This window comes from Petaurus breviceps, unplaced genomic scaffold, assembly GCF_028583685.1.
Source record: "Petaurus breviceps papuanus isolate PSGF00001 unplaced genomic scaffold, PetGlider_PUasm1.0 229, whole genome shotgun sequence".
NCBI lineage: Eukaryota > Metazoa > Chordata > Mammalia > Diprotodontia > Petauridae > Petaurus > Petaurus breviceps.
In genome coordinates, this window is record NW_027185903.1 from 28,899,132 (window position 1) to 28,911,708 (window position 12,577).

General features: G+C 40.0%; 2 protein-coding genes across 4 annotated transcripts in view; one reads left to right on the plus strand and one right to left on the minus strand.

Moving 5' to 3' along the window:
* The window catches only part of CENPK (centromere protein K), a 33,704-nt gene extending 24,533 nt beyond the window's left edge, over positions 1 to 9,171 (minus strand). Inside the window, exons 1-3 of one of the 3 annotated variants that reach the window (XM_069096426.1) lie at positions 9,068 to 9,171; positions 6,672 to 6,810; positions 4,232 to 4,288 (exon numbers count right to left, since the gene is read on the minus strand). In XM_069096426.1, the coding sequence (XP_068952527.1) occupies positions 4,232 to 4,288; positions 6,672 to 6,788 (174 nt within the window). In that variant the 5' untranslated portion in view covers positions 6,789 to 6,810; positions 9,068 to 9,171. Of the gene's footprint in view, positions 1 to 4,231; positions 4,289 to 6,671; positions 6,811 to 8,778; positions 8,925 to 9,053 lie in introns of those variants that run through there. The other 2 variants (XM_069096428.1, XM_069096429.1) reach the window with 2 other exon arrangements.
* The window catches only part of PPWD1 (peptidylprolyl isomerase domain and WD repeat containing 1), a 33,280-nt gene continuing 29,843 nt past the window's right edge, over positions 9,141 to 12,577 (plus strand). Inside the window, exon 1 of the mRNA XM_069096415.1 lies at positions 9,141 to 9,429. Coding sequence (XP_068952516.1) covers positions 9,237 to 9,429 — 193 coding nt within the window. The 5' untranslated portion in view covers positions 9,141 to 9,236. The remainder of the gene's footprint in view (positions 9,430 to 12,577) is intronic.

Below are 12,577 nucleotides of genomic sequence, written 5' to 3' on the forward strand. Positions count from 1 at the left end.
ATGTACTGAAAATAGCAAAACATTCCACAACAGTCTGCACCAACAGCTTGGCTTTTGTTTAACTGAAGAATTCCAAATCAGCTACGCTATCAAAGCACTGGCCAACTTCATGTGTTAAAAAGACACTTTGGGGGGTAAACAATGGGCTTAAAATAACTTTTTTCCTTTCTGTAGCTAAAACCTTTCAGTAATCACAGGATCTAGGATTTGGAAGACTTTTGGGATCACTAAATCACTCATTTTACAGATGAGGAAAATGAGGTCCTAAAGAAATTGTGTGACTGAAAAAAAACCATACAGGTAGCAAATAGCAGAGCTTGGGCAAAGGCCTTGACTTCAAATTTAAAACTCTTTCGATGACACCATGCTGTCATTCTTCTAAAAGGACACCAAAGTACATTGTGTTTTATAGTCTTAAACTGAAACTGAAAAACAATAACCAGTAAAACAAAAACATCAATCATCCAAATAAATCTTTTATTGTATAAAAAGGAAAAGAAACTTATCATTCTACTGAAAGATAAACAGGAAGGAAAACATGAAGAAAAACAGGTAGCTCCTGAGACTCAGTACTTTTAATGGACAAGAAAACTGCTTTACTGTATGCCTCCTACAAAGTATCATCACTCATCTCTGATTATCCAAATACTCAAAACAATCACCTCAGTACTTACAGAGTCAGTCCTCTATAACATCGACAATTTATTTGTATAAAGTCCTTGCAAGTATTCCTTAGGATACTTCATATATTTCTTACTAAAATGAATAAAATCAGATGATTTTAGATTGGTTCTTTAAATTTCATAGAAATCATCAACCAAGAGCTAGAAGAGGCCTCAAAGGACAGTTAGTTCAAATCCTTCATCTTAAAAACGAGGAAACTAAGGCCCAGAGAGGTTAAAAGACCTGTCCAAGGTCACACAGTAATTAACTGTTAGAGGTGACATTTGAACCTAGGTCCTCTGACTCTAGAGCCATTTCTTTATACTAAGCCACTAAGAGGAGAAAAGTACTAAAAAGGTTAACTAAAAAACCCTTGCATTTTGAGTCCCTCTGGTTTACAGTGAATGTCAATGGTAACTGTTTCTCTTTTGAACAACAATCTTGAGGGTCTTCTCCCAGTTTGATTTTTTTTTTCCTAATTAAAGGGACCATCCCTTGACTCACTTCTTAAAGAGGACTATTCACTGAATGGGTGTTACCTCACTCTAAGTGAGTACCTGAAAAGGCCTTAGCCTAAAGGCCAGGGTCTCCCATTGTATCCTGGATCATCTCCAGTCATCCTGATATCTGGTCACTGGATCCAGATGGCTCTTGAAGGAGAAAGTGAGGCTGGTGACCTTGCACAGCCCTCCCTCACTCAAATAAAAGTCAACTGCAAGTCATGTCATCATTTCCCTGATGCCATGGTCTTCTTCGAAAACAAAGGACAGGAAGCTAGGTGGCACAGTGAATAGAGCACTGGCTCTGGGGTCAAGAGGACCTGAGTTCAAATCCAGCCTCAGAAACCTAACACTTACTAGCCATGTGACCTTGGGCAAGTCACTTAACCCCAACTGCCCAGCCTCCCCCCCCCCAAAAAAAGAAAACAAAGGACAAACACAACTCTTAAATAGGATGCAGTAATCTGATATATCAATCAGAATTCTATCAAAGGAAGATAATCCTGTAGTACCTACCTCATAAGTTTGTAAAATTCAAATGAAATAAAGTATGTAAACTATTTTACAAACCTTCAATTACTATTTATCACTTAACTAACATTTCTGCATTTGTAGAATACAATGATGACAAATTCATAAAAATTACCCTCAAATAGTGCAGGATCCTGAAAAGTACCTTTAAAAACACAGGCACCACTGGAAGTATAAACACCTGATTCAAAAAACATCTCATGCAGACAAATCCTAGTTAAATACTGCTTTTTCCCTCACCAGCTCACCCAAACCAGCAAACAATTAACCTGTGCCAAGAGTACCATATAGACACAATAGTCTCTTCCCTCTCAGGGAGATCTTACAAATATTTATCTTCCTCTTTTTTCTGTCTTTTCCTGGGTAATTACAAATCTTGGTCTCACACAATGACCTCACAGCCCCAAGAGCATAATATAATTATGAGAAATACTGAGACATGGAAAAGAATTTAAGAGATCATTTAAAATTTTGGAAAACATAGATAATCAGGTTTTTTTGTTAGCTTGATTTGGCAAAGACGTGCCATAGTGCGAAATAGGCCTGAAGTAAAAATAGGCTCAAACCCTATGGACCAGAACAACAAAGTCAAGAAAATTTCTGAACATGATGTAAGCTTAACTTATATTTCTATACACACACATATGTATATAATTTATGGATGGAAGAGACATTAAAAATCATCTTCTTGCACCTCTGTCCACCTCATTTTACAGAAGAGGAATCTCAGGCTCAGATCGCCCAACGTCATATAACTACCACTCAGCATGCCAAAGCCCTAAGTTATTAGTAAGTCTGCTACTTAATGAATAATCTCTCTATGAAAAAGTAAACATGACCCAAATTTGATATGCAAAATACTTAATATACTACTTTGAAACTGTAAGCAGACATTTTCTCTTTTCAAACAGTAAATCTTCTTCTCTATAAAGTGGATCGTATGAGAAACCCTTTAAATCTATTTTCTTTTTTTTTGGGGGGGGGCGCCCAAGGTGATTAGGGTTAAGTGTCTTGCCCAAGTGTCAAGTGTCTGAGGCTGGATTTGAACTCAGGTCCTCCTGACTCCAGCGCCAGTGCTCTATTCACTGCATCACCTACCTACCCCATTAAATCTATTTTTATAAGGACACATCCATATCTCATTTTTTGCTTTTTTTGGAGGGGGGAGGGTAGGGAAATTGGAGTTAAGTGACTTGCCCAAGGTCACACAGCTAGTAAGTGTTAAGTGTCTGAGGCCAAATTTGAACTCAGGTCCTCCTGACTCCAAGGCTGGGGTTCACTACGACACCTAGCCACCCCGACACATCTATATCTTAAAGATACTCCAGGTAAAGAATCTCATTTCTGATCCCTGCAATGTGGTGTTTTCAAAACTAAAGGTACCAGTAACAACTAGAGCACCCATTCAACAAACAAACCATATAACAGAGTTACCAAATTAATCTGTTAAACATTGTCCACATATCTTATCTTGTAGTATATGATTCTTAGACTAAGCTTTTTAAAAGCCCTTGATTACAAAACAAAATTAGTATGAGCAGAAATAAAAAATAATTTCTTCCAACAAAAGTGACAACTAAATATTCCTCTATGATGATATGAATACATTTTTTTTCTTTTATGGTATAAAAATGAAAAATTTCATCATTGCCCTTAAATTAGTAATGAAAATAGAAATATTTTAAGTGTAGCAGGGCAATTGCTTTCTTCTCAAAATTTCCTAAAAACTTTGTTAGGAAGAGGGACACTATCCTAAGATACCCATCTGCTCGAAAGTTTTCTGACTTTGCTGTCCTGGTATGTAGGGCTTGGGCCTATTTTTACTTCAGGCCTATTTCACACTGTGGCACATCTTTGCCAAATACAGCTAATAAAATAACTGATTATGTTTTCCAAAATTTTAAATGATCGCTTAAATTGTTTTCCGTATCTCAAATTCAGGCAATGTTTTATGTTGAATATACTTAAAGTTACATCTAGGATAAAAAAACTCTACATTTTGGTAATGCCCTTAAAGAAGCACTGTACGGTCACTTGTTCCCATAACAGTAGCTAACTTTAATACACACAATACTCCACTTTCAAAATAAAAATTATCATTAACAAAATGCTCTCAGCTTTTTGATGGGCTGGAGTGTGAAATTCTTCATCTGTTAAATAATGTTGTCAAATAGGTAGGTGGTTTGAGGTACTCACTATGTTGACAAAGAACACATTATCATCTTTGAGAGTTAACTGTGGCCAAAAAATTCATCATCTCCCTTCGGTCAAATTAAGCTAAATGAGGTCTTTGAATGAAAGATATATATAGTCAGTACATCACAAAGTCTGTTATCAAAGGTTTGTCACTTTGGTAGAGTTTGCACTCTGCCTTTGGTAACCCAATATCACTTTCAGTCAGGGATGAAAATGGTACAATTTTAAGCTACTTCATTTTGGGAAAACATGCTAAAAATCATACACATACTTTACTTTTCTAAAACAACTAATAAATTCTAATTACTTATCTTTTAGGAGGAAAAAAGAGCGAGGCATACCTGAGAATCAGAACTGTTAAGTCTTTCACCTCCAGCAAGTACTATGTCCTGCTGATACTTAAAAAAAGAAAAAAAAAATGATATGCTGTATGAAGCACACAAATACTTTCAAGTCAATTTAACACCCATAAAAATAATGATCTCCAGAATGAGTAAACTCCTTCTACCAATGCAAGTTTGCACCTTTGCTGCAATTTATATTCTTAGAGAGTAGCTTAGGGTACTGAGAGGTTAAGTGACAAGCTCCAGATCACATAGCCAGCAATGTCAGGGGCTATACCATGTTCAAGAATTCAAAGCTCTTTCTTGCTAATGAAATCTATCACAAGTAGACAAATATTCAGAAAGGTCAGAAATGTTTAGAGCTTACACTGATTACACAAGCCAAAATGAAGGAAAGGCAGCAAGTAGGAAGAGAATCAATTTGGAGAATATCAAAATAGCCCAATAACTAGAGAGAGGAAATAAAGTCAACAAGCTAAGTAATTTTGGAACTATACAAATTAGGTAAACAAAGAAAAGGACTAAGAAAAATAGAACAATTGGTTATATATGCTATTCATATTGATTAATCTTATAAACAGAGATTAAGTACTTAAAAATACTTTTTTAAAAAGGCAAAGAGAGGGGTGGCCAGGTAGCACAGCAAGTAAGAGCACCAGCCCCAGTGTCGGGATGACCTGGGAATCGAATCCGGGCTCAGACACTTAGCACCCACCCAGAAACACCTGGCTGTGTAACCTTGAGCAAGTTACTTAACCCCAATTGCTTAAAAAAAAAAAGGCAAAGAGAGAGTCAATGACCAGCAACTCAAAACTATACCATTATCACATGTAGTTTTCAACAATCCTAAAACCTGCTCTCTAGGACATATACATCTCATTCCCCTGCCTTTTCCTAATTTTCCATTTCTCCTAATTTTTTTTTTCAAATTCACTAACACAAACATGTTTACAGCAAACACAGACACTTGTTAAAACACACTGACACAAAGAAAGGAAAAGACAAATTATCTTTTGGATCTAGCTTTTATGTTTTAGGTGCATTGTAACATTTGTGCCTGGACATGCACTTACAGGTACTCTCTGCTTTTCCTATTTGGCACACATATGACTATACCTGGGACCTTGTTCCAGGACTTTGAGATGTTATAAATTCTAATTGTGTCATTCACCATATTAGTTATACTTTCCAGCTTTATGCCAGTGATAAGTATGCCTTCTAAATTTTCATTCAAACTATTGGTAAAAATGCTTACCATCAACAGGCCAAGAACCCTTATAAGTTGATGACAATCAACACTCTCTGGGTATACAGTTATTCAACCATCCATGGATTATTGTTATTTATTCTTTAAAAAATGATTCATCCCCGGAAGCAATTAACATAAAATTTTATGATCTGCCCCTCCCAACATATAAAAATGACAACAGCTAGTATTTATATGGCACTTTAAGATTTGAGAAATGCTTTTCACGTGTTTTCTATGTGGTCCTCACAACTCCAGGAGTCAGATGCTGTTGTCCCCATTTTACAGATGAGGAAACTGAAGGTGGGCTGAGTGAAGTTGAGTGACATGCTAGGAAATAGCTAGGAAATGTCCTAACATTTAGACATTTCCTAACATAGCTAGGAAATGTCTAAGACAGGAACTAAACTCAGGTATTCAAGACTCCCAAGTATATATTCACTGTGCCTAAGTTATATAAGATCTGAAATTCAATATATATAAGAATTCTTTTACTTGAAATGGAAATACAGGAAGTACCTGCTTTAATGGCAAAGTGTGTTCCTAGAAATCATGTCATGTAGCAGATTACTTTATACACAGTGTATACTATTGCCTTCAGAGAAAGAAGAAAAGACTGGTGCTTATTAAAGTGGTAAGGAAGCAAAATAGCAAAATGCGTGAAATGGTGAAAAGAAATGGTTTCCTGTGCTTTTTTGCAGTCATGGGGCACTTTTTCAAAAGCCATTAAAAACATGTATCTCTACATAGTAACAAAAAAAAAAGCACAGCATCATTGGAAATCTTGCAAATATTCTAAAACAGACATAAAGATTTATGTTGGAGAAATAATTTTGCTTCTTAAAAAAGACACTAATTGTTCTATTAACTTTGAACTGACACTAGAAAGAATGAGTTGGTTTAAAAAACAAACACAAAGAAGTCTGTAAGCAGCTGATTTCCAAGACTCCATCACACACAAAAATAGGTGTCTAGCACAAGGCTGTGAGTTTCTGACCAAATCAGAAAATATATACCTGACATATACTGTTTATAATATAATGTTTAAAATAAAAAAGTACTTATCATGAATTCTAAGTGAACCATTAGGGACCTGTCATTCATTTGTTCCAGTTTTTTGGCCCTCCCACTCCCCATAGTTAAATCTTATGCAAATTAATTTTGGTATATCTGATCTCTCTTGGTACTTACTTTTTCCATCTGTTTCCACAATTCTTCACATTCTTCAATAATTTTATCTTTCCTATCCACAATATTTTCTTTATCCTCAATATCATCTGGAGTTAGATTTTGCTGATTTACTGCCATGCCTTTGTATTAGTCTCTTTACCTATCAACAAGTAAAACTGAAGTCAGAAATGGCATGAAATACCTAATATTTGTATATTGTCTTTTTTTCAAAGTGCTCCTACGTTGCTCAGCATTTATCAATAATCATTTTTTTTAGATATTGGGTTCAGTCAACTCTTATGCCCCTAGGTTGTTACTTCCTCTCCCCCCCCCCCCAAGTCTCCCTTCTTCCAAAGTTTCCTATTACCATCTAGGGCATCACCCTCCCAGTCACCTAGGCTTGAAATTAGTGTTATCCTCAGCTTCTCTCTTTCACTTGCCCCATATATCTAATTTGTTGCCAAACAGCATCATTTCTACCTTCATAGCATCTTTTATGTATTCCCTTCTCTCACTGACAAGTCACAATTCCAGTTCAAGCTATCACCACCTCATTCCTAGGCAATTCCAACTGGTCTCTTGGCCTCTTCTTTCCCCACTCCACTCAAATGCCAGCATGATATTCTAAAACATAGATCTGATTTGTCACTCCACCCTACTCAATCAGCTCTAGAGGTTCTTTCTTACCTACAGGATCATATACTAACTCCTTTAACATTTAAAACGTTTTATAACCTGCACCCTTCCTACCTTCCCAGTCTTCTTAAACATAACCCCTCTCCATACTCTCTACAATTTAGCAACACTGACCTGCCAACTTGAACTTGAATGACATCTCCCATTTCAGGGCTTTTGCTCCAGCTATCCCTTCTGCCTGGAATGCTTTACTCTCTCACCTCCACCTCTTAGTTTCCTGGCTTCCTTCAAGACTCCGGCCAAATTATACCTGCTACAATAGGTCCTCTCCCTGACTTCTACTTATCCTGAATATATCTGGAATGTACCTAGTTATTTAAAGGTTATCTCCCCCATTAGAATGTGCTGAGTGCAAAAGCTTCTTAGGAGGGTGGCTTCCATATGTATACCTCACTTTCCTCACTCTGAAAATTAATTAAACTTCTGTTGGTGTCCTGACTCTCCTCTCTCTAGCTTGCTATTTGTTTGGTTCCATCCTCCCACAAATTAGAGGCTGGTTCTGATCCAGGTGATACTTCATAGCATCTCTCCTATGTAACTCTTTTGCTCCTCTGACACTGCCACCCCCTAATCTCATGCCTGGACTACCGCAACAGCCTGGAGCTGGGTCTGCCTGCCTCAAGTCTCTCTTCCCCTCCACTCTGCTGTCAAAGTGATCTTCATAAGGTGCAGAACTGACCATAAAAATCACCCTCTCAAACTAGTGGCTTCCTCTCACCTGCAGAGAAACTATAAAACCTTTTTCCCCCTTTGGCATTCAAAGCCTTTCATAACCTACCCTAAAATCTCACCTTTCCTGTCTCCCTATACCTCAGTCCTCAGCACTACGGTAGCTGTTTCTCCAACATTTCACTCAAATCTCCCAACTCCAGAATCTTTCCTGGTTTCTTTCAAATCTCACTTAAAACCCCATCTTTTGGAGGATGTCTTTTCCCAATCCCCTTTAATTCTAGCGCCTTCCTTCTGGTGATTTCCTATGCATCCTGCCTAGAGGTTGTCTGGGCAGACCTGTTTGCTGTAAGGTAGGGGTCTCTTGTTCCTTTGCCTCTTTTTTTGTATTCATAGAGACCTTAGCACGAGGCGGCTGGATGGCCTGGGGTCTGGAAGAGTCCTGACTTCAAACCTGGCCTCAGTCATTCACTAGCTGTGTGACCCTGGGCAAGTCACTTAACCCTGTTTGCCCCAGTTTCTTCTGTAAATGGAGCTGGAGAAGGAAATGGCAAACCACTTCAGGTTCTTTGAACCAAATGAACTCACTAAGAGTCGGTGACGACTGAAATGACTTAAAGTAGTAGGAGCTTCGGGATTCCCCTACGATCTACAACACCCTCAGCCACGCCGGGGGCGACGGTCAGCCACCGGCTCAGGGTCACAAGGCAGGGCGGCATCCCAGGTTTTCCTAGCTCCAAACCACTGCTCAGGACAGACCAACCTCAAAGCGTTCTGCCGCCGTTCGTCCCCACCTAGGCTCGGAGCCTGGAAAGCCCGGGCTGAGCGGGTGGGGGAAGACGGCCCACCCCAGCCGGGGATGCAGACCAGAGTGGGGCGGGGGAGCGAGAAGAGGGACGCTCTTCTCCCGGCTCCTTCGGGAGTGGTGATCTCCTCGAAACGCCCTTCCCCCGACCCTCGCCACCCCTTCCCGCGCCGGGCCGCCACCCGCCGGGAGCGCAAGGCTAACCCTCCCCAGCCCCCTCACCCCCTCCGCACCGGGAGAAAGCTACCTGTCCTCAGGTCCCAAGCGCGCGCGCTGCTCGGTGATTGGCCACAATCCGGGCTCCTCGCCAACCAATCCCGCAAGGGAAGGAGGTCGTTCTACGTCATCAGAGCGCGACGGGGACTTGGCCCTGGTCGAGAGGGGCGGCCTGGTCGCTGGCCCCAGGACGTCCTGGCATGATGGCGTCCGAAGGACGTAGCTGGGGAATGGAGCCGAAGAGAAAAAAACGTCGAGAGCTGGAAGAGGCTGCTGCCGGGGGAGAGGAGCCGCCGCTAGTAGTGGCAGTGTCCCGAGAGAAGGAGGAAGAGGATGAAGAGCGGTGGGTCGGGCCTTTGCCTGTGGAGGCAGTCCAGGCTAAGAAGCGCAAAGGTACCAACCGCGGGCCAGGAGGCCAGAGGGAGTCCTCGAGATTGCGGGAAGCCCCCAGGGGCCTGACCTGGTGTGGAGGCAGGGGGCGTTGGGAGGATCGTCCCCTCCTAGGCCCCTGTGGGTGGTCTCTAGTAGGTCTACTGAGCCCTTCAAAACCGCCTACGGTCGTGATCTCTGGATGCTCCAAATTAAAATACAAAAGCATTTTCAAACAGTTGTGATGCATGGGGGGTGGGGGGAGGGTAAGGGGAGTTATGCATAAGAAAGAGTACTTGATACCGTGGAAGCAAGCTGTAACTTTAAAGGGCACCCAGCAAATTAGGTCACAAATGGTATTTTTGATACATTTATTTGGATTTACACAGCAATTGTGTTGTTGAAACAACCCCTTTGATAAACTTTTTTTGTCCCCCAGGCATCCTTCACTACCGGTGCTGGTTTACCTTCTTTATGTACCACTTTATTGCATCACTCCTCCCTCTTCCCCAAGCCTTCAGTGATTCCCCGTTGGTCATCTCCCACATGCTGGAGCCATCCAGTGCTGTCATCCTTTGATGAGGCTTAGCTCTGCCTCAGCTAAGACCTTCTAAACCCAGGCAATCCACCAGCCTCAGCATCCTCAGTAGCAGAGATTACAGGAGTGTTCCCCCACACAAATAGCTCTAATTGTTAGGAGGTTTTCTTTACGTCAAACCTAATACTCTCTCTGTGTAACATTTCATGGATTCTACTTCAGTTCAGTGGGGCTAAGCAAATCTAATCCAACTAGGCAGCTAGATAGAATGCTGAATCAGGAAGACCCAAGTACAAATCTGGCCTTAGACATTTACTGACCCCAGGCAAGCCACTGTTCATCTTCCTCAACTGTAAGATGGGGATAATGATAGCATCTAATTTGCAGTGTTGGATGGATAAATTAAATCACATTTGTAAGGTTCTTAGCACAGGGCGTGGCACATAGGCACAATAAAAATGCTAGTTGCTATTGTTATTAATTATCAGTCTTTTTTTTTGCATTTTGGAAGGGGGAAGGCAGGGCAATTGGGGTTAAGTGACTTGCCCAAGTTCACACAGCTAGTGAGTATATCAGGTATCTGAGGTTGGATTTGAACTCAGGTCCTCCTGACTCCAGGGCTGGTGCTCTATTCACTGGGCCACCTAGCTGCTGCTTATCAGACTCTGATACAAATACTTAAGTAACTGTCATAGCTTTTGAAGACTTCTTTTCCAGGCCAAATATCCCTAGTAGTACCTCTTGCCCTTTCCTCCTCTATATATGTATTATGTTGGAAAGAAGGTTTTTTGAAAAGAGTTGAAATTCTTGGCCAAAATTTAGTGGTTTAGCTCACTTGCTCATGTTATTCCTATATTTCTGTTAATGTGGATGATTTGGAGTTCGATATTCTTAGTAATACTATTTTTAGCAATTGATAAAAGAGCCTAGAGAAAACAAATCTTGACAAATCCAGGGATAACTTTTGGAATAGTACTTCAGAATAATACCATAAAATTTGGAATAATTTTTGGATGATCAAATCACTTAAGTTTCAGATATTTGGGGATAGGGTACTTGAATAGTGAAATCATACACAATTTCCTTAGGGGTTGTCTCCCTTAAGAAGTTATTCATATAAATTAATGAAACTGAAATGTCAGCTTACATGAGTTAAGCTCCTAATTGACGTAGTTGTACACATTTAAGAAGTGATTGTAAATTAATTCTTTGCCATATGACTATCTGGTGGTGACAGTTGATTGCTGAAATTTAAGCAAATATCTTTCAGAGAAAGGAAGCAAGATTTCACAATACATGCAAAGGTAGTGTGAGCTCTATTTTATTACTTCTTTTTTTTTTAAAAATTCAGTGCTTTAACATGTTTTTATGTTTAGTTTCATATAGTAAAGTTCAGGAAAATAGTACTCTCCATTTTATTGCTGGTTAAAATCTTACTGAGTTGGTTTTCAGTGAAACTGTGGAGTTCAATTTCCTGCAGATAGCAATAGGCTCAGAATTTAAGACCTAATGAGACTTTATTATTGTAATGTCATTTCCCTCAGACCTTTTTTCATGAAGTAAGTTCATAGTTTGGTCGGTGAAATCTTTCATAGGCAATTCAGCACATTCAATTTATCAGAGGTTTATTAAGCACCTACCGGTGGGGAAAGCATTCACTGCCAAGGAGAAAAAAGATTAAAAAAAAATCAAAGTACTTGTCTTCACAGTGCTTTTACTGGGGAGCATATGACATATAACTTATAGTGGAGGTGGTGTAGTACAATGGAAACTATATTGGAGTCAGAGGATTTGTAGTTGGATCTTGACTCTACTATTCTGTGACCTTGGATAAGTCACCCAAGCTCTGAACCTCCAGTTCCTTATCTGTAAAATGAGAATACATGGAGTAGTCCAGTTGGACTGCAAAGTAGAGTTGTGAAGCTATTAAAATAGGCTAGAGCCATATTGTAGGGGCCTTTAAGTACTAGGCTGAGGAATTTGTATTTTATCCTTACAGTAATAGAGAGCCATTGAAGGTACTTGAGTGACATGAGTAGAAAGATGATTTCGATAGCTGTGTGGAGAGTGGTTTGAATGGGGGGGGGATTAGAATCAGGGAAGTCAGTTAGGAGGCTGATATGGATGTTCAGGGGTTCTGGAATTGGATAGAAGGGAATAGCTCTCAAAGATATTGTGTCCAAAGATATCTCAAAGATATTTATGTAAGGCTTGGCAGGCAGTTGGGGTCAGTTTGAGTACCCATTATAAGCTGTGCTTGAGTGTGCTCTCAAGGAATTTATATTCTATTTGGGGGAGGATAAACATGTACATAAAACAGTAATTTCAGAAGAGAAAGTGTTATAGTGCAGGGCATCAGGAAAGGCCTTTGTGTCAGGAAAGTCTCAGGGGATCCCCTGAGCTGTGTTGTGAAGTTAGGCATTCTCCAGGAAAAGAGTACATTTCAGATATAGGGGATCCCTTGTTCAAAAGCATTAAGGTGAGAGAATTTGTATATGGTAGCAGGTCAGTTAGACTAAAATGGACAGTGCATGAAAGGGAATAAATTGTTGGGGGTGAGGAAAAAGAAAGAGTGAAGTTTTCAACCCTCAGATTTTAAGGCTAAATAGCTAGGATTATGGTGGCGGCCTCAAC